Source organism: Narcine bancroftii, chromosome 12 (assembly GCF_036971445.1).
Source record: "Narcine bancroftii isolate sNarBan1 chromosome 12, sNarBan1.hap1, whole genome shotgun sequence".
NCBI classification, from domain to species: Eukaryota; Metazoa; Chordata; class Chondrichthyes; order Torpediniformes; family Narcinidae; genus Narcine; species Narcine bancroftii.
The window spans coordinates 56,562,403-56,584,152 of NC_091480.1; the positions used below are offsets into that span (position 1 = coordinate 56,562,403).

Sequence of the window (21,750 nt, forward strand, 5' to 3'; positions counted from 1 at the left end):
AGCTCTCTTTTTCCAATCAGTGCATAAAGCTCTAGAAACCTTTGTTTGATCCTGACTTTTGGTGCTGTGCATGCTCTCTATGACCATACAAGTTTCCCTCAGGTGCTTTGGTTTCCTCAGACCTTTGGCTGATTGGTTCCGTGATACTGCAAAATTACCTTTGTGTAGGTAGGTGTCTAATAGCTGGTAATAGATACAATGAGTCAAAGGGCCTATTCTTATGCAGTCTTTCCTCCTTGAGACCTTTAGGATATTTACTTCACAAATTACTACCAACAAGCTATATAGATAATGCCACATAAATACAGAGCTACACAAAATATTGAGATCCATTCTGGTCTGGCACTTTCTTTGTAGCCAACAGAGCAGGATTTCTCATGGCAAATGTCTACTAAAATGTACAAGCAATGAACTTTGACCAAAAAAAATTGCTTAAATGGACGACATCCTAAAAGCTTTGAAAGCTTTACTGCAAAAGAAGTATTTTTCAGGTGTAATGCAAAAAGCATAGGATCCAAATTATTGCAGAGCAAGTTCCCAATGAACTTGATAATATCCAGCTAATATTCAGATACGTTGATTGAAACAACTCTTGTTAGTCCCAAAACCAGTGAAATTACCTTTGCTTTTCATAGGATCTTTTAATATCCACCCAAAGACAGATGGAGAATCAGTTTAACATCCAAGCAATAAGAAATACAATATAATAGACTCAAGCTCATTCTTAGTTCAAACTGGTTTATTTCATAAGAGTACAATTTTCAATCACGTCAACTGTTCATTATAAATTTCTTGAAGGTAACAAGATTCAAATCTGGCACTCAAGCTGAAGCCATAATATTCATTTACAAAGTTACATTTCACTGGAATAAAAACTCATCTCCCCCACTTCTCACCATCAATTTCAATCATCCCTCATTCTGAACCATTTAATAGTTTCCATCGCCTGCATTTTTTTTAAAATCAGACTTACCATTTGAAAATGTCAGCCTGACAGTGCAGTAGGAAGCAGCCTTGCCAGCATCACCCACATTCAGAGAACGCAAATTTTAAATCTCCTACCATCTTGGGGGAAACTTTTTTCCAGAAAGCCAAATTTACAGTACAATCTTGGATCAGTGCAGCCAGAACATATGCCACAGCAGTGCATATATTGAACAAGCTGCTAGAGGAAGCAGGTACAATTATGACATTAAAAAGACAGGTACATGTAAAAAGACCGACCAAATGCAAGTAAATAAGCATAGCCCAGGTTAGCAACTTTGTCAGCACATGGACAAGTTGGGCTGAAGAACGCATTTCACCGCTGTAAAACTCTATGACTAATAATTAATAGCAATAAATGTGAATCCAGGAGGGAATATCAAGCAAGAATGGGGAGAGCTGTGGCTGACAGATTTTAAACATTCATTTGCCACTGGTTAGGTGCCAGAAGAATGGAGGACAGAAAATGCAGTTTCTTTATTCAAGGGAAGTAGGCATAAATCAAGCAACCACAAATTAGAAAATATTCTCACTGTTAGGAAAGTTATGGGGGTTGGTGAGATCATCGTTAACTTGAATGTTCCAAAGTATATAGATGAGTAAAAGTACAGTTGAAATAGGACTAGGTCTTACAATCCCCAACTCTTTTTTTTTTTAAAAAGAGAGGCATTTGGCAAGGTCCCACAAGGAAGGTTACTCGACATAGAGCCAATGGGATCTAATGCAAGTTGGATCCAAAACTGACTTGGTAATAGGAGACTTAAGGTAAAAATATAGGGCTGCTTTTGCCATTAAATGCCTGTGACTATGGTGCACCTCATATTTGCAGACGATCATACATCCTACATTATCATCATTAATGGAGAAGAACAAAATTACTGATTAACTGGCAGATTCAAAAGACCAATGACAGCTGAAATTTTATTCGAAGTACAAAGTGATGCATTTTAGGAGGTCTAGTGAGCGTAGAAATGTACAGGCCCTAGGGCAGCAGTGGACAAACTTGTTTTTTTTTATATAATTTTTTGTTTAGTGCACCGAACCATATCAATAATATGTGTTCATCATTATAGTGACATTTCCTCCGACCCCTTTCATCCCTCCCCACCCCCTTCGAAAGCAATAATAAAACCACACAAAGAAAAACGTATCATCCATATTTCCATATTTAAGTCTTATCTTGCTTGTATTCATATCACTTTAGGAGATGGAGGTCCGAAGTCGGCATTTTCTAACATATTTTATGTATGGTTCCCAAATTTGTTCAAATAAAGTACATTTGTCTTTTAGATTGTAAGCAATTTTTTTCTAATGGAATACACTTGTTCATTTCTATATTCACCACTGTTGTATTTTAAGCTTGCTTCCATTTTCCAACTTGTCATTATATACTTGTCTGCTGCTGCAAGCGCTATCATAATAAATCTTTTTTGGGCTCTATCTAATTTTAGGCCTAGTTTTTTGTCTCATTATTTAAACAGAAAAATGTCTGGATCTTTTGGCATGCTATTTTTTTTGTAATTTTGTAATTTAATATTAGGTTTAAATCTTCCCAGAAAGTTTTCACTTTTGTACATGTCCAAATTCCACGTTTACAGTGGAAGCATCGATCCGATGTTGTTGGGTCCCACTCTTTTAATTTCTGAGGAGTAATATATAGTCTATGTAGCCAGTTATATTGAATCATACATAATCTAGTATTTATTGAGTTCTTCATAGTTCCTGTACATAACTCCTCCCATGTTTCGTCTTTAAACCTTATATTTATATCTTTTTCCTAATTTTGTTTAGGTTTATACCTTGTTTCATCCTCTTCCTTATATTGCAGTTTGTTATACACTTTTGTCATCCTTTTTTTTTACTTTCATTGTGTCTGTTTTTACGTATTCATAGCTGCTACTCTCTGGTAGTCTCAAGCTAGTTCCCAATTTATCTTTTAAGTAAGTTTTCAACTGGTAGCATGCAAACATTGTACAATGTGTTATTCCATATTTATCTTTTAATTGCTCAAATGCTAATAAATTATTTCCCAAAAAGCAGTCTTCTATTTTCTTAATTCCTTTTCTCGCCCATTCCTTGAAAAATAAATTATCTATTGTAAAAGGGATTAATGGGTTTTGTGTCAATAACATTTTTGGTATTTGATCATTTATCTTTTTTCGTTCCAGATGTATTCTCTTCCATGTTTTAAGTATATGATGTAATACTGGCGAATTGTTGTATTGCACCAACTTCTCGTCCCATTTTAAGTGTTCCGGGACATTTTCTCCTAATTTATCTAATTCTATCCTTATCCAGTCCGATTTTTCTCCCGTCTGATAAAAATCTGATAAATATCTTAACTGCGCTGCCCTGTAATAATTTTTGAAGTTTGGTAACTGCAGCCCTCCTTGTTTGTATCTCCATGTTAATTTTTCGAACACTACTCGATATTTCTTAACCTTCCATAAAAATTTCCATATTACTTTCTTCAGTCCTATAAAAATTCCTCTATCAAGGGAATTGGTAACATTTGGAACAGATTGTACCCGTGGAAATACATTCATCTTAATGCAGTTTACTCTCCCTATTAAAGTTAACGGCAGCTCTTTCCAAGTCTCTAAATCTTTGTTATTAGTGGTTGATAGTTTAATTTGTACAAATGGTTTAGGTTATTATCTATCCTGATATCAAGGAAACGTATCGCCTGTGTTTGGCATTTAAAAGGGAATTTTTTTTTTTTTTACATTCTGTATAATCAACTTTGTTCATTGGCATCACTTCGCTTTTATTAACCATGTATCCTGATATCTCTCCATATTCTTTCAGTTTAGGAGTAACGGTACATCGTTCCCTGAAGGTAGAAACTCACGTGAATAGGGTGGTGAAGAAGGCTTTTAGTATGCTGGCCTTTATCAATCATTGCATGGAATATAGGAGTTGGGAGGTGATGTTGAGATTGTATAAGACGTTGGTGCGGCCTAATTTGGAGTTCCGTGTGCAGTTCTGGTCGCCTAATTATAGGAAGGATATAAACAGAGTGGAGAGAGTGCAGAGAAGGTTTACCAGAATGTTACCTGGGTTTAAGCATCTAGAGTATAGGGAGAGATTGGACAGATTAGGTCTTTATTCTTTGGAGCGTAGAAGGTTGAGAGGGGATTTGATAGAAGTATTTAAGATTATGAAAGGAATAGACAGAGTGGATGTGGATAGACTATTTCCGTTAAGAGGAGGAAAGATTAAAACAAGAGGACATGAGTTAAGAATTAAGGGGCAGAGGTTTAGAGGTAACATGAGGGGGAACTTATTTACTCAGAGAGTGGTAGCCGTGTGGAATGAGCTTCCGGGAGAAATAGTGGCGGCAGAGTCAATTGTATTATTTAAGAAAAGGTTGGACAGGTATATGGATGAGAAGAAGATGGAGGGTTATGGGCATTGTGCAGGGAGGTGGGACTAGAAAGGGGTGGTTCGGTGCGGACTAGAAGGGCCTAATGGCCTGTTTCCTGTGCTGTAATTATGTTATGTTATTTATCTGGCTCTGTTAAATATATTACAATCATCTGCAAATAGGCTGATTTTAAATCTTTTCTCTTTTATTTTTATTTCTTTTATTGTAGGTTCCTTCCTTGTCAACTCTATAGTCAAGGCAAACAGGGAAGGGGACAATGGGCATCCCTGTTGATCTGCTCAATTTAAAGTGATCTGACACATATCAATTTACTACTACCTTTGCTAAAAGTCCATTGTACAGTGCTCTAATCCAATATTAATAAATTTTTCCAGTAGTTTAAATTTCTGTAGCACTTTAAATAAATAGTTCCATTCTACCCTGTTGAAGGCTTTCTCTGCGTCTAGCGTAACTGCCACCATTGGCGTTTTATTCATTTGTGCTGCATGGATTAAATTAATAAATTTAAAGACATTTATCTGCTGCTCGTCTTTTTTAACAAATCCTGTTTGATCCTGCTTTACCAATTTCGGTACACAGTCAGTCAGACTATTCACTAGTCGTTTTGCTATTAATCTGTAATCTGCATTTAGTAAGGATATTGGTCTATGACGCCGGTGACAGCGGGTCCTTTCCCATTTTTGGAATTACTGTAATTGTTGCTGTTTTACATGATTCAGGTAGATTTTGGGTCCCTTCCCCCCATTTCATTACTTCTAGAAGGGGCAGGGGGGTTAATAATTCCTTAAATACTTTATAAAACTGTAGGGAATCCATCTTCGCCTGGTGTTTTATTGTTTGGTCATTTCATTAATATATCCTGTATTTCTGCAATTTTAAAGGGGTTTGTCAATTTATTTTGATCTTCTAATTGTAGTTGTGGTACAATATTTGATAAAAACTCATCAATTTTATTGTTCTTCCCTGTATTTTCGATTTGATACAATTTCTTGTAGAATTTTTTTTAAAATTTCCATTAATCTCTAATGGGTTGTATGAGATCTGCTTATCATCTTTTCTTATCGCTAAAATGGTTCTTTTTGCTTGTTCTGTTTTAAGTTGCCAGACCAATATTTTGTGGGGTTTCTCTCCTAATTCATAATATCTTTGCTTTGTTTTCATAATGTTTTTCTCCACTTTGTATGTTTGTAGTATTTCGTATTTTAATTTTTTCTCTGACAATTGTCTTTTTTTCCTGAGTTTTCTCTTTTCACTAATTCCTTTCTGATAGTTACTATCTCTTATCCAACTGTTCTACTTCCCGGTTATATACTTTAATTTTAGTCATATAGCTAATTATTTGTCCTCTAATAAAGGCCTTCATTGCATCCCATAATATAAATTGATCTTTTACTGACTCTGTGTTTATCTCAAAATGTTTTAATTTGTGGTTCAATATATTCCTGGAAATCCTGCCTTTTTAACAATATAGGGTTTAGCCTCCATCTATAGGTTTTCAGTGGAATATCCTCTAATTCGATTGTTAATAATAAGGGTGAGTGATCAGATAAAAGTTTTTTCTTGTATTCGGTCTTTCGGACTCTCCCCTGAATCTGCACTGACAAGAACATAGGTTTTATGTCTGTTCAAATAATATGAATACTCTCTTTCTTTTGGATGTTGTTTCCTCCATATATCAGTTTTCATATCCTGCATTAATTTTAGCATAAATTTGTTTATTTTTTTAAATGGTCTTCCCAGTTTAATCTATCACTGGGTCAAGGTTAAACTGAAAAATCACCCCCCCCCCCCCCCGTAAGATGTGTCCCACATAAATTCCTGATCTTGTTCGTTGGGTGCATAAATGTTTTGCAAATTCCAAAATTCTGAATAAATTTGGCACTTCACCATTACATACCTACCCAATGGGTCTGTTATTACTTCCTTCATCTTAAATGGCAAATTCTTGCTAACTAGTATAGCTACTCCCTTGGCTTTTGAGTTGTATGATGATGCCACTACATGACCTACCCAGTTTCTCTTCAATTTACTATGTTCTAAGCGTATACAGAGCCGTTGTCATACCCACACTCCTGTTCGGCTCCGAATCATGGGTCCTCTACCGGCACCACCTACGGCTCCTAGAACGCTTCCACCAGCGTTGTCTCCGCTCCATCCTCAACATCCATTGGAGCGCTCACACCCCTAACGTCGAGGTACTCGAGATGGCAGAGGTCGACAGCATCGAGTCCACGCTGCTGAAGATCCAGCTGCGCTGGATGGGTCACGTCTCCAGAATGGAGGACCATCGCCTTCCCAAGATCGTATTATATGGCGAGCTCTCCACTGGCCACCGTGACAGAGGTGCACCAAAGAAAAGGTACAAGGACTGCCTAAAGAAATCTCTTGGTGCCTGCCACATTGACCACCGCCAGTGGGCTGATAACGCCTCAAACCGTGCATCTTGGCGCCTCACAGTTTGGCGGGCAGCAACCTCCTTTGAAGAAGACCGCAGAGCCCACCTCACTGACAAAAGGCAAAGGAGGAAAAACCCAACACCCAACCCCAACCAACCAATTTTCCCTTGCAACCGCTGCAATCGTGTCTGCCTGTCCCGCATCGGACTGGTCAGCCACAAACGAGCCTGCAGCTGACGTGGACTTTTTACCCCCTCCATAAATCTTCGTCCGCGAAGCCAAGCCAAAGAAAGAAGACTATGTTCTATCTCAGTTAAGTGTGTTTCTTGTATAAATGCTATGTCTATGCTCTCCTTTTTCAGTAGTGTCAATAAACTTTTCCTTTTAATTTGGTTGTGAATTCCATTAATATTGATGGTCATATAATTCAATGTACTCATCTTATTCATCATTTTCAGTTCGCGCTCTCTCCAGACCCGCGCGCTCTCTCCAGACCCGCGCGCTCTCTCCAGACCCGCGCGCTCTCTCCAGACCCGCGCGCTCTCTCCAGACCCGCGCGCTCTCTCCAGACCCGCGCGCTCTCTCCAGACCCGCGCGCTCTCTCCAGACCCGCGCGCTCTCTCCAGACCCGCGCGCTCTCTCCAGACCCGCGCGCTCTCTCCAGACCCGCGCGCTCTCTCCAGACCCGCGCGCTCTCTCCAGACCCGCGCGCTCTCTCCAGACCCGCGCGCTCTCTCCAGACCCGCGCGCTCTCTCCAGACCCGCGCGCTCTCTCCAGACCCGCGCGCTCTCTCCAGACCCGCGCGCTCTCTCCAGACCCGCGCGCTCTCTCCAGACCCGCGCGCTCTCTCCAGACCCGCGCGCTCTCTCCAGACCCGCGCGCTCTCTCCAGACCCGCGCGCTCTCTCCAGACCCGCGCGCTCTCTCCAGACCCGCGCGCTCTCTCCAGACCCGCGCGCTCTCTCCAGACCCGCGCGCTCTCTCCAGACCCGCGCGCTCTCTCCAGACCCGCGCGCTCTCTCCAGACCCGCGCGCTCTCTCCAGACCCGCGCGCTCTCTCCAGACCCGCGCGCTCTCTCCAGAATCACTCTCTTTCCAGAATCACTCTCTTTCCAGAATCACTCTTTGAATTATTCTTACTCTTTCCTGTACACGACGATACAACAAACAAAAAAACCACAGTAACCCCAACAAAAACAAACACAAAATATACTGAAAAAATACACTAAATCTGTCTTTGGGACAACCACAACTCCCTTTTCCACCTGGGTTGCGATAATGACCACAAGTGTCAACAGATTTCGCAGTGGTAGATCTTTTCCCCCTTTCCCAGAAAAACATTTTTCTAAAAATATAACAAAGCTCTTTCTTTTCTCTTTTTCCACCTTAATCATCTGTATTCACATTATCAACTTATTTCTATACATTGTCTTAAAAAATCTTTTTAATACTCCTCATCTCGTCTGTTTGGCAATCGTTCTGAAAAGCGATGAGCTTTTTCCGGATCTGCTCACCAGGGATGAATACCTTTTGCACTGCTGGATGTCGTAGCACAAAATTGTAGCCTTTTCTCCATAATACCGCTTTTTGCCACGTTGAAGTCCTTTCGTTTCTTTAAGAGTTCAAAGCTAATTTTCGGGTAGAAAAATATTATTTTCCCATTGTATTCCAATGGTTCTTTATTTTCCTTCACTCTTTCCTTTGCCAGCTCCAATATTTTCTCTCTCATTGTGTATCCTAGTAACTTTATTAATATGGAGCGCGGCTTTTGATGTGGTTGTGGCTTTGGTGCCAATGTTCTGTGGGCTCTTTCGATTTCTATTTCTTCTTAGAGTTCTTCCACTCCCAAGATTTGTGGGATCCATCTTTTTATAAATCCTTTTATGTCTGCTCCTTGTTCGCCTTCTTTCATGCCCATTTTTATGTTGTTGCGTCTGCTAAAGTTCTCCAAAATGTCAATTTTTTGAGCTAGCAAATCTTGTGTCTCCTTACTTTCCTTGTCTCTATCTTCCAGCTTTTCTTGTCGGTCATTCATCTCCATTTCCAGTTTCCCCTCTTTCTTCCACTTCATCAATTCTTTTTCCTATTTCTGCTATAGCAATTTCATTATTTGCATTCTTACTTCTGCCCTTTCCAATTTTTTTTATTGTATTAAATTCTGTCATTAAGATGTCCATTTTGGGTCATCAAAATATTCTTCATCTATCAGCTGCTTTTTTTTTAAACCTTCTATTTTCCCTTTAGGGTCTTTATCTTTCTCTTTGTCTTCCTTCTCTAGCTCCTTGTCTTCGTGGTGCTTCCTCCTCCATCGATGTCTCCTCTCTGGTTGCTCCAGCTGTTTCTGCACCGTCCTGCTGCTGGGCTCCGCTCCCGTCAGCGTCGTCCATGTACTGCGAACACGCTAGCAGTTGCATTTGCGCTTCTTTTTCTGGCTCTGCGAGCCATTATTGTAGTCCACCCCGGCAGACATCACCGCCCAGTTGGTCTCTTACCGGCTTCGGAGGTCAGGCCAATTTTTTGGTGGGAACTCCCTGCTCCCATTTACAGGTAAGGCCTTCTTCCTTTTTTTCTGGGAGTTTCTATTACTTCTTCTTTGTCTGTCGTTCTGGTCTTTCTTTGGAGTCATCCTCAAGATCTTCTTGTTCACTTTGTCTTGCAGCTTCTCTAGGTTTTAATTGTTCTGCTTTGCTTTTTACTCTCTTTTTCACTTTCTCCGTGGAGGGCTGGTTTTCCCCAACCAGCCACTACTCCATTATGTGACCTCCCAGTGGCCAAACTTGATTAAGGTAAACTTCAGATGTTCCGAGAGCCACAAGACTTGAAAAAATATTATACTCTTTTAATCTTGCTCGCACATTTTGATAGAATTATTTTATACAAGAAATAGATGTAACAATATTAATGTATGTAGTTTTTAAACTTCTCATTTGTATTAGATTCAATAATCAAATTGTACACAACAAACACTTCTATAATAATCAAATTGTGTGGACCAAGTTTTGGTATAAAATTTAGGGGGTATCAATTATTACACACATACAACTTTTGACCGCGTTAAGTACCCGAGTCACTTGAGACATCAAGAGCTCGGATAGGCCATGAGCCGGGGCCAAGAGTCTGCAGTTGGGTCGTCAGGAACTTCGGTAGGCAAGGCAGATAGGGAATCAGGACCTCCAGGCAGCAGCCGGAGCATTGGAAGCTCAGACGCATGTCTGGGGCATTGGGAGCTCGAATGGACGCAAAGCCTGAATCACACGAACACTCCGTTGATTCCACTGCTGGCAACACACCCACACACATCACAATCAAGCCACACTCACCAACACTACATAGCCAAAACCCTTGTGAGCCACACATTCATGCCAAAAAGCCTCGTTTGGCCAGCTTTGCCCTAGCATGTACGAAAATAAATCTTGCTGTACAAATCTAAGGATCCTTAAAAGTAGCAGCAGTTAGATACAAATGAGAAAGGCAGCAGAGGGGACACTGGACTTCATTAGTTAGCATAAAATATCAGAGCACACAGATTGTAGTCCAACTTGTAAATATTGCTGAGACCAAATCATGAAATGGTGCGAGAATTAACAATCCAAGCCTCAATGTGTACAAGCCAGAGATGATTGTGGACTTCAGGAAGGGTCAACAATCCTCGACTGCACATTAATAGCTCAGTAGTGGAGAGGGGAGAGAGCACTAAGTTCCTCGAAGTACACTTAAGTAGTGACCTATCCTGAACACACATTTCATCACTTTGTCAGGATGGTGCAAAAGCGACTGCACTTCCAAAGAAGAATGAAGCAATAAGGCTACCGGCCACCATTCCATCAACTTTAGACAGGAACTCTACCGAGAGCATCCTGGCCGGCTGCATCACAATGTGGCAGTTGCTGTCGAACATTGGATTGGGGGTCAATCCACAGGACCACAAGAGCAGCAGAGAGAATCACTGGAATCTCCCTCCCCCCACCCCCCCAATCATCTGAGGGCTTGCAAAATTAGTGAGGACCACTACCACCTACACAGCATCTTTCAGTACTCCCATCAGGAAAGAGTTTAAGAATATCAGTGCAAGAACTACCAAGCTGAGAAACAGCTTCTTCCCACAGGCAGTGAGACTGCTGATACAGTCTGATGACTGCTGACACAGGGACAGTAAGACTGCTGATACAGGGTTTGTATGAACTGCTCATACAAACCCTGTGACTCAACTATTTATTCAACAATAATATTTATTACAATATTTGTAAACAAGGACTCTGCATATGTATCATTTGACTGTATGTGTTATGTCTATGTTTTTTTTAAAGTGTGTAGCATCATAGACCTGTTTAACCAGATAATAAATTGACCTTGAATATTGTTCCATTTTGGTTGCCACTGTATAGAAAGGACAATTGCTCTGAGAGGCTGAAAAGAAATTCATCAAGATATTGCTTGAGATGAAATGTTAATTACAAGGAGCTAAGCTGTGCGTTTTCATTGAACCAGCTAAGGCTGAGGGAGGTAGCCGATATAGGTGTACAAAACTACAAATGGCACAATGTAGACAGTAATTTTTTTCCCCCACAGCAGAGGTAGCTACAACCAGAAAGCATTGGTTTAAGGCAGACTGTTACAAGTTCAGGAGATATTTTTTGAAGTCCAGAGGGTGGTCATAGTAGTCGAGATAGCTCACAATATTTAAAATCCAGCAACCTCTCGAATTGCTGAGGCATTTTTGGCGGCAAAACCCAAGATCATTGTGGACGTCAGGGGAACACGATCCAGTCCTCATCGGGGGATCAGTCTTGGAGAGGGTCAAGAACTTCAAATTCCTGTCAACATCTGCCAAGATCTGTCCTGGAGCCTCCATGTTGATGCAATCACAAAGGCGGCACTCACGGCTATACTTGTGCGATGTCTGAAGAGATTGGGCGTGTCACTAAAGACTCTTGTAAACTTCTACAGGTGTACGGTGGAGAGTATTCTAGCTGGTGGTGTCACTGCCTGATATGAAGGCGCCAACTCTCAGGACAAGAATAAACTCCAGACGGTTGTTAACTCGTCCTGCGACATATCACGGGCACCAGACTTCACTCCATCGAGGACATCGACAGGAGGCAGTGTCTTAAAAAAGCAGCCTCTTTCCTCAAAGACCCCCACCCCCCCAGGCCATGCCCTCTTCACGCTGCTACCGTGAGAAAAAGAAGCAGGAGCCTCAAGACAAGCACTGAACAGCACAAGGACAACTTCTTCCCTGCTGTCATCAAATTCCTGAATAAGCAATGAACACTGCTTTACTTTTTGTGCGCTATTATTTTAATTTTTTTTTATATAGTAATGCAAGATGGTTATAATGTGAATATTTGCACCATGAGGATGCTGTAAAAACACCCAATTTCATGACTTGTTCATGACAAATTCGGATTCTGAAATTGCAAATACAATAAAAATGCTCAAGAAACACCTAATGCTATACTGTCACATTACAAAGGACCAAACAAACTTTTACCTAATATCTAAATGCAATTAAGAATATGTTCACTAATGCCAAGGTTCTAGTGCCTCCCAAACCATACATTCACAAAACTGATGCCTGCACTGGATAGTGATGTACTAAAACAATTTGCTGCAAAAAAATTGAACCTTCAGATTAGTAATTAACTGTTAATTAACTTCAGTTAGGAATTAACTGACTAAAAGTGGGTGTGTTACTCCCTTCATTACTAGAGCTTCACAGAGCAGTCTTTTGTTTTATCTCCACGTGCATCTGATACCCAAATCCCAGCCTTCAGTGTAGCCCTCCACATCCTTGACAAAAACTCAGATCGCCCCCATCGAGAACAGATAAAAACAGTACTGCAAAAAAAAAGAAAAAATGCACTGCACCCTGGAGAAAACTCATTAACACGTTGCCTTGAGCGTTATCGATCCATATGCAAGGAACATGTAAATAATCAGAATAGCTGCTCTACCAAGCCTGGGAATTAATATAGAATACGCGATCCTATAAATAGATATAGTAAAGCCTTGCAGTCCTTGGAGCCTCTTGATTTATTGCATGTGCAGAGAGCCCTGCAAAAAAAATGTATGCACATGATAAGCATGGGCGAGGGGAAGAGGGAGGGGGAAGCGATAGCGGCAGGAAGAGGGAGGGGATCGGCGGGGAGAAAGAGAGAGAGGGCGAGGTGGGGGCAAGGCTGCCCAGACAGGGCCGCGATCACATCGTTATACTGCGCCACAGCCCTGGCCAACAGCTCCCCGTGGCCGTTGAGAAGAGGACTCCGTCGACTCTGTTCGAAAGGACCCCAGAGCCGTTCCAGAAGGCGAGTGCGCGCCTGCGCGCGACCCACAGAAGTTTCTCGAAGCTCACTGAGCTTTCAAGCGCCGCAGTTGCGCCACCGTTTCGCGCTGCCGAGGCAAAATGGATGTAATCACGCAGCGTGTGAAAAAGTAGGGTGGAGATAGGAAGTGGAGTGGAGGGCTGTTCCTCCTGGGACGGAGGGGAGGTTTTTGCGCTGGAACCGGCCCTCGGCCCTGGCTTCATTGGCCTCACGTGTTGCGAGCACCGGTGGGGCCGGCCGCTCCCTCCCCTACAACAACCGCCACCCGATTGCAATCCCTTACATTAAAACTAAAAGGCTTTAAACCACCACAAATCCTCACAAGGTTCGAGCTAAAATTTACAAGCGTTCACTAAGACACTGTGAAGAAGAAAAAAAAGTGTTCCTCATCTTTTACCTTCAATTCCAGTTTCACCCTCACAGGTTTAATTATTTTTATGGGAGGGGTGTCGATGAGGGATGGTGCGGCCTAGCATGGTTTTTTTTAAAAAGCGCCTCACTCACACTTCTCCTCGCAGCCCCCGATAGGCAAGAAGGACACATCATTAGGACAGGCGAGACCGTTTACTCACATGGTTGCTGTGGTTCAAGCTCTCCTTGGACACGGGAAGCTCGCAACGAAGTGGCGTCAAGACAACCGCGCTCTGCCGCTGCTGCTTTCCCTCCCTCCTCTCTCCCCTTCGCCCGGGTAGTGACGCAGCACGCGCGAGCCCACCGCTTGCCATGGTTACCACGTCCCGTGACGTCGCTGCCCATTTTGATTGGGCCGGCTTTGCGCGCACGGCTGGAGGCGCGCGGGGCCGTTCCCTCCCTCCGTGCTTTCCGCCAAAGACGGGTCCCGCTGCGGACGTGCTCGGCGAGTGAATGGGCGCTCGGTTGAGCTGCAACGTCGTTAACAGGTTCATTTCTGAGGCGCATTGTTTTCCACTCCCCTCCCTTCAAAATTATGTTAGTGACGTCGAATGCAGGTCATCTGACTGCGACCATCACCGACGTCCATTTTAGCCCTACTCCGGATCTGTGATCCAGGCTCGTTCCTCGTCCTCATGGCGTGCGAGGTTGCCGGCCGCGCAGGCTTTCGGCTGGAAGGGCCCTGGGAAAGATGCTGCAGTGCACATTTCCCCTCATTCTGCAGCCTCCACCGCTGACTTTAATGGCTGTGGCACCTTGCTGTGCATAAAATGGCTGCTCTCGCCATTAACCAGCAAAATGGCCGTTTCGTTGCAAACTCGTCGTGCTTTAAGCATGTGTCATGTGAATGGAAAGCATTAATCATGTCAAATGCTGCACCCATCTAGGAAATCAATACACGTGGGGGGGGGGGGGCTGCATTAACAGGAAATGATCAAATTCAGCAAAATAATGAGCGAAACACGAGGTAACATCTTTTGAAGTCCATCAAAAACATCTTTTGAGGGCTCAGCGCCCTCACAACCAGGAGTAAATCACGAAAGTCTACAGCCACCGTGGTTGAAGAAAAAAACAACGCTGGAGAAACTCAGTAGGTCAAACGGTGTACTTTATATGGCCCAGATAAAGAACCAACGTTTCGGGTATGTGTGATATCTTGATGCCCAAAACGTTGGTTACGTATCTATCTTTGCTATATAAACTACACCGTTTGACCTGCTGAGTTACTCCTGGGCCTGTCTCTCCCAACATACCCATCAGGAAGTAATCAAACAGTACCTCCATGGTGTTGGAATCTAGGGGTTAAAACATTATGAAAGAAATGATTAATTAATAAGTTTATATGTACTGCATGGTGCAGGGAAAAAGAGGAATGTGATTAAGTGGCAATCACAGCATGGAGCAAAGTTGGCTGAGCAAAATTGTCTACTCCCAAAATACAGGGAGAGGAAATGCATAAAACGATTTAGGAGGAATGCTCAAACTGAAGGAGGTGGTGAGTAGCACAGGAGACACAGGCCAGATCAGAACAAAGAATGGCCTGTAAGAAACAAAGGGAATGGAAAACAAGTCTAGGAGGAAGATTAAGGCAGGAGGAGGTGTTAAAGAGAACAGCAGAAATTGGCAGGACAAGAACAGAATGGTGATTAGAGATATCTGGGGATGAATTAATTTCTGATCAACACAACAGGATAGTCTGGCCTGGAGGATTAAGATGGGAGTGCTACACCCCAGATATCTGCAAAACAGGAGATGACTTGTGATAACCCTTATGCAAAAAGATCTAGCAAAGGAAGACAACTTTTGTTCTGTATGATAATGAAATCTAGCAAAGGAAGCCAACTTTTGTTCTGTATGATAATGAAATCTAGCAAAGGAAGCCAACTTTTGTTCTGTATGATAAGGTTGACCTATATAAACTGAACCAACTGGACAATAGGGGTCAGTCTTGGGGAGTAGCTCACTGTGCAAGTGACCTATGAACTAATGAGTGACCCAGAGCTCTGTTAAGTTTTATTCTTGTGCTGTGTAATAAATTGACTGTTGAACCGAATACCTTCTCCTATCACTTCATTCAAAGAACGCGCTGGACTCAGACTACACATAGACTAAATTAAGAGTAAGTTAAAGCCAGAGTCCGACAATGGACACCGCAAAACCACCTGTTTACTTCAACATTTGTGTGTTTTTACTGATCGGACAAAATTATGAATTAAAAAAAAAAACATCTTCCAATCGAATTTGATCATGTGCATTGACTTCAGTAACGACAGGGAAAGTTACACGATGGACCAGTGCAAATGATGAGGTGCTGTTTGTTACCATTACACAAATGCAGATATGTACAGATGTACCAAAATTCTGACTTCAGCTAAACAGGCCCAGTGGTTTTCAAACTGCCCGCTAAACCCACATACAACCTTAAGTATTCCCTAAGCCATAAAGGCTCAGCGATTGGTAAAGGATTGCTTAAGGTGGTACATGAGTGGAAAGGGAAGGATGAGAATCACTGCTCCGGACCCAATTGCTACTGAAATATTTTGCTTGAGAAAAATTGTCACTGGCTCATTTCCTTTGGAGTTATGAGATTGTCCCTAATTGACTCGTTATGTGCACAATTAAAAGTGGTTTTCAACCTTTTTCTTTTACTCACATACCACCTTAAACAAACACTAGGCCTTTTCAAACTGCCATGTAAAATAAGGTTAACCGGGCAATTGCCTGGTTAGCACCAGTTATGTTGGCCGTTAGAAAGGATCTGACTCAGTCAACCCCATCGGAATCCAACCGGGTCCGTGATCTACTTCAGAGGTAGGGAACCCAGTTAAACTTACCTAGGTTGCATCCACAGGCAATTTAAAAATGAAAATAGCCAACCCACTTATTCCGGTGACTTATTCAGTGCTTGCGTGCGTGACCGGGCAGCCAGCATCTGAACATCCAGCAGTACTTCCGGTGAGTACGTGATGTGTCACTGCAGGATTATGGGATCCCCCTCAAGTCACCAGGTTGGCAATTTAATAGGTAGATCCCTTGCAATTTAAAAGGTGCTTCCAGCAATTGCACCTGGGTTCCAGGAGGACTAACTGGGTGCTGCAGTTTAAGAGACGACTGGAGGGAATAAATCTGGGGAAGATGGATTTCTGTCTGAATTTTATCAAGAGTAAAGATTTAGTAATACCTTTATGGATGTTTTAAATCAGGTGTTGCAAACCCATACTCTCCCTGAATCATTTCAACAGCAGTAATTACTGAGATACCACAAAAAAATTAGCAATTCATTAAAGCCATCATTGTACAGACCCATATCTTTAGCAATTATAATCTGAATTTAATAAAGTCCTTGCAAATTTACCTAAATTGATAAATATGGATCAAAAGCAGGTTGTGAAAGAGTCATCTGATAACAACTAGATTTATTGAGTACAATTCATTAGCACAAAACAGGTCATCAAAGTGTAGCAATATCACTACATACAGAAAAGGCATTTGATAGATTAGAATGGGATTCTTTTATTTGAGGTATGGAAAAATTTGGAGTGGGACAAACTTTTATAAACTGGATAAGAGCTTTGTATAATGAACCAAGGTGGTAACAAATGGTCAAACTTCTGCCCCATTTTGATTAACAAGATCCCTTTTGTTTTAGCTATAGAGCCTTTAGCAGAAGCAATTTGTAGGAATCTGGATATTTCTCAAGAGGAACAAGATTATCTTATTTGCTGACATTGTGCTGATATATTTGACAAAACCAGCAAATCATTACAAAAGCTGCATTCAATGTTAGACAAATATGGTACAGTTTCAGATTATAAAATAAATTGGGATAAATGTGAAACTATGCCTCTCGCAAGAGGTGATATTATTTGCCAAAGAAATACTCAGCTTAAAATGGCCAACATATGGAATAAAATATTTAGGAATTTGTACTGTTATGAACCCAGAGGACCCCAAAACCCAGCAGCAATAGATATTCACCAAGACAAATGGTTACTTAAACAAAGATTGCTTTTAATTATATTTAAACATGAAAATAAAATCAAAATTTAACATCATTATTAATGTACTTAACCCCCTTCTAATTCTAAGCGCATGTATATGTAATATGTGTGTAAGCTCAGAAAAGTTCTTGGGTTCATTCCTCCAAGTTCACTGGTTGCAGGCAATTCTTATACTGTGCATAGAATTTAACCAGGCTTTGGTGCTTGAAAGGTAAATGGTTACCACTCAGGAAGGTTCTTGTCCATTTTCAGAGAGAGATTTGTTGTATGATGACATCCACAATGGATTCCTTTTTAATCAGGCACTCCAGTGACTGGCTAACGAAACTTGCCCCCTCAGGGTTCTCCTGACAATAACCTCTTTCTTTCAGGTCACCACAAGAGAACCTTTTTGTTTTTCTTATTCCAAGTGAAACATTAGACAGCCAGTCCTCTCCTCTTGCATGAACCACAAGGGCTTTGACCAAGCCATCTTCCAAATGGGGTTTTCCATAAGCTTGCCAGCTTGTTAAACTTCCAGTCCCAGTTATCTCTGCTGGCTGTAACACTGTGGAAGTGATCTGTGTGTATGTGTCTCTCTCTTAGAGAAAGCCGGTTTCTCTGCTTGCAAAACTACATGACCCTCTTCCAGACAATCTGTGGCTCCAAGATCTTTCATCTGTTGCCTTTTGTAAACAACAATCCATTAGTAGTAGTCTCTTGAGTACTCTTCAACACTCTTGCAAAAGCTGTGAGCCAATATGTCTAGCATTGGACATAGCTCCAATATTTCAAATAAGATCTGTTTTAAAGTGGTTATATGTGAGCTACTCTAACAAACCTTTCCCAATTTATCTCCCAAAAACATATCTATATACTCTGTCACAGTACATATAATAAATTACAAAATTTATATAAATTGAATTATTTGCCATTACTTAAAAGTTGAAGAGGTGGACAATATTGCCTATAATGTTACTAGGAAGAGTTAATTGTATAAAAATGAATATATTTCCCAGAAAACATTGCCTATATTAATATCTCAAAAATTATTAAATAATTAGAATTTTTTATGGAATGATAAAATTTCTAGAGTGTCCATTGAAAAATTAACATGGAAATATGAATTGGAAGGTTTACAGCTCCTAATTTTAAAAATAAGTCCAGCCAAAATGAAATTTCTTGCCTTTTTTTTTGAAGAGGGGGGAAAAAAATCTGCCTGGCTAAAAATAGAATTAGATAAAATAGGAGAAAGAAAAGCAGAAGACTTTGTATATAAATGGGATGCAAAATTATTGACTGCTGAAAGATATAATGCTCAATTGAAACATTTGATTAAAATTTGGCATACAGAAATTGGAATAAAGAGTAATTTATCTCTTAAAACTCCTTTGACTCATTAGAACATTGGAGAATCAATTTTTTGAAATTTGGTCTCCTAAAGGGATCAGATATATTGAAGACTTATGAGCAAGGGCAATTGATGTCATTTGAACCACTTCAGAATAAATATGTTTTTTTTTTGTTTTTTTTATTTTTTATTTTTCACACCATAAATCACATTAGCCATGATATACACTATTTCTTTTTCACACATATACAGTGACTTTTTCTCCACCCCCCTCCCTCCTCCCAAGCCACCCCCCCACCCTCCCCTCTCATCCATTTTAGGTATACAATCTAGGTTGCATTAAGCCAGTCAGACAATGTTGTCATTCAACAAAAATACACCAGAAATTCTACTGAGTCCATTCTTTTCTTTCCTTCTCCTTCCATCAACTTAGGTAATGTTTGTCCCCGGTAGGTTTTCGCTATTGTATTTAATGTAAGGCTCCCATACTTGTTCGAATATTTCAATATTATTTCTTAACCTATATGTTATTTTTTCTAATGGAATACATTTATTCATTTAAATTTAGTAGTTTCTTCCTTTTAATTTGGTTATGTATTCCATTAATATTTAAAGTCATATAGTTCAGCGTTTCCATTTTATATTTTGTTTATCTTCTCTTTCCGTTTTTCCATCATTACCTTTCCTCCTTTTCCATTTCCGTTTTCTTATTTTAAACTCTTTATAAGACAACATTCCTACAACATCCAACATTTTCCTTATTCTCCTATTTCTATCTTCTTTATCCCCAATCTCCCCTTCCCCTCCTGAGTTGTCCTTTATCCCTTGTCGGACAACCACATCTCCCCTCTCCATTTGGATTTGCGAATCCACTCGCAAGCGTCAACTGATTTTGCAGTGACCGCTATTTCCCCCCACCCAGCCCCCCCAGAAAAGATTTCACTTTTCATATGTCACAAAGGTCACTCTTTTAATTCCCTCCTTATTCTCTCTATTCCATTACCTTCCCTTATTAATTCTTGTCTATACTATCTATATTTTCCTCTAAGTACAGATACATTCACGTATGCACATTGTCTCTATTCACTCTTATACCTCTTTACCCACATACATATCAATCGTGATCATTTTTACTCTCATTACCCATCTTCATCCCTCAGTCTATTTTTGTCTTTACCCACATACATATCAATCGTGATCATTTTTACTCTCATTACCCGTCTTCATCCCTCAGTCTATTTTTGTAATTGTTCTGCAAATTTTCGTGCTTCTTCTGGATCTGAGAATAGTCTGTTTTGTTGTCCTGGAATAAATATTTTCAATACCGCTGGATGCTTTAGTATAAATTTATATCCTTTCTTCCATAAAATCGCCTTTGCTGTATTGAACTCTTTTCTCTTCTTTAGGAGTTCAAAACTTATATCTGGATAAATGAAGATTTTTTGCCCTTTATACTCCAGTGGTTTGTTTCACTCTCTTACTTTTTCCATCGTCTTCTCCAGTACCTTTTCTCTTCTAGTATATCTTAGGAATTTTACTACAATAGATCTTGGTTTTTGTTGTGGTTGTGGTTTAGAGGCCGATACTCTATGTGCCCTTTCTATTTCCATTTCTTGCTGTAGTTCTGGACATCCTAGGGTCTTAGGGATCCACTCTTTTATAAACTCCCTCATATTCTTGCCTTCTTCATCTTCCTTAAGGCCCACTATCTTTATGTTATTTCTTCTGTTATAATTTTCCATTGTATCTATTTTTTGAGCTAGTAGTTCTTGTGTCTCTTTAGTTTTTTTTATTAGATTCCTCCAATTTCTTTTTTAAGTCTTCTACCTCCATTTCTGCTGCTACTGCCCACTCTTCCATCTTGTCCATTTTCTTTCCCATTTCTGTTGTCATATCTATTTTATTCATTTTCTCTTCTGTGTTGTTTATTCTTTTTCTTAAATCATTAAATTCCTGTGTTTGCCATTCTTTAAATGACTCCATATATCCTTTAATAAGAGAAAGTACCTCCTTTATCTTGCCTTTCTTTTCTTCTTCTATTTCACTGTACTCTTCCTCTTCTTCTTCCTCTGGGTTGGCCATCTGTTGTTTCTTTGTTGCCCTTTCCTTCTCTTCTTTCTTGTTTCTATTGTCTTCTGTGGTCTCTTCTTGCTGCAGGTGTTCTGCAGCTGTCGTTGCCGGCTGTGGAGATCGACTCCCCAGCTGGTCCCCCCTCCCGTCGGTGTGTTTTTTTTCATGCGCGGTTGCGCACTTTTACTCGGCTCAGCGAGCCATTTTTGTAGTCCATTATTTACCGACCTGAGGGAGCGGGTTTCTCTCTCCGCCGCGGGCCTCTTCGAACAGGTAAGGCCTTCACCTTTTTCCTCCGTTGTCTTCTCTTCCTCTCTTCTTACCGTTGCTTTCGATTTTTCTTTTTTTGTCGCCATCTTCTTTCCACCTTTATACTCACTTTTCTTTAACTTTTATTTCTGTGCCTTTGTGCTTCCCTTTGTTTTTCCGAACTTTTCTGGAGAGGGCTGGAGTTCACTGTCCGGCCACTACTCCATCATGTGACTCCTCCATAAATATGGTATTTTTAATACAATATTTTGCTGTTTTCAAATCAGAGCATACTTAAGTGATAAGATGGGTCTAACAATGTATTTACCAAAATGTAGTGATATAGAGACTCTGATAAGAAAGGGAAAAACAAAGAAATCTATCTCAGAAATTTATCATTTACTTCAAGTGGGGACCCCTAAACCAGGGATTCATAAATCTAGACAAGGTTGGGAGTCTAGATTTATAAATGATCTTCTTAGCCTCTTAAGACCTGCATGGAACCCAATTAACAATGAAATAGACATGGATTTTTAACACTTTCAGCAGTCCATTCTCATTATTACTTTCTTTTTTTCTATTCCCACACTTTAATATG

The 21,750-nt window shown here is 40.6% G+C and overlaps 1 protein-coding gene across 2 annotated transcripts in view; it reads right to left on the minus strand.

Annotated features, from left to right (window-relative positions):
• The window catches only part of LOC138747061 (prostaglandin E synthase 3-like), a 30,029-nt gene extending 16,232 nt beyond the window's left edge, over positions 1 to 13,797 (minus strand). For both annotated transcript variants that reach the window (XM_069905960.1, XM_069905959.1), the window contains exon 1: positions 13,664 to 13,797. In XM_069905960.1, the coding sequence (XP_069762061.1) occupies positions 13,664 to 13,665 (2 nt within the window). In that variant the 5' untranslated portion in view covers positions 13,666 to 13,797. The remainder of the gene's footprint in view (positions 1 to 13,663) is intronic.
• Positions 13,798 to 21,750: the final 7,953 nt, after the last annotated feature.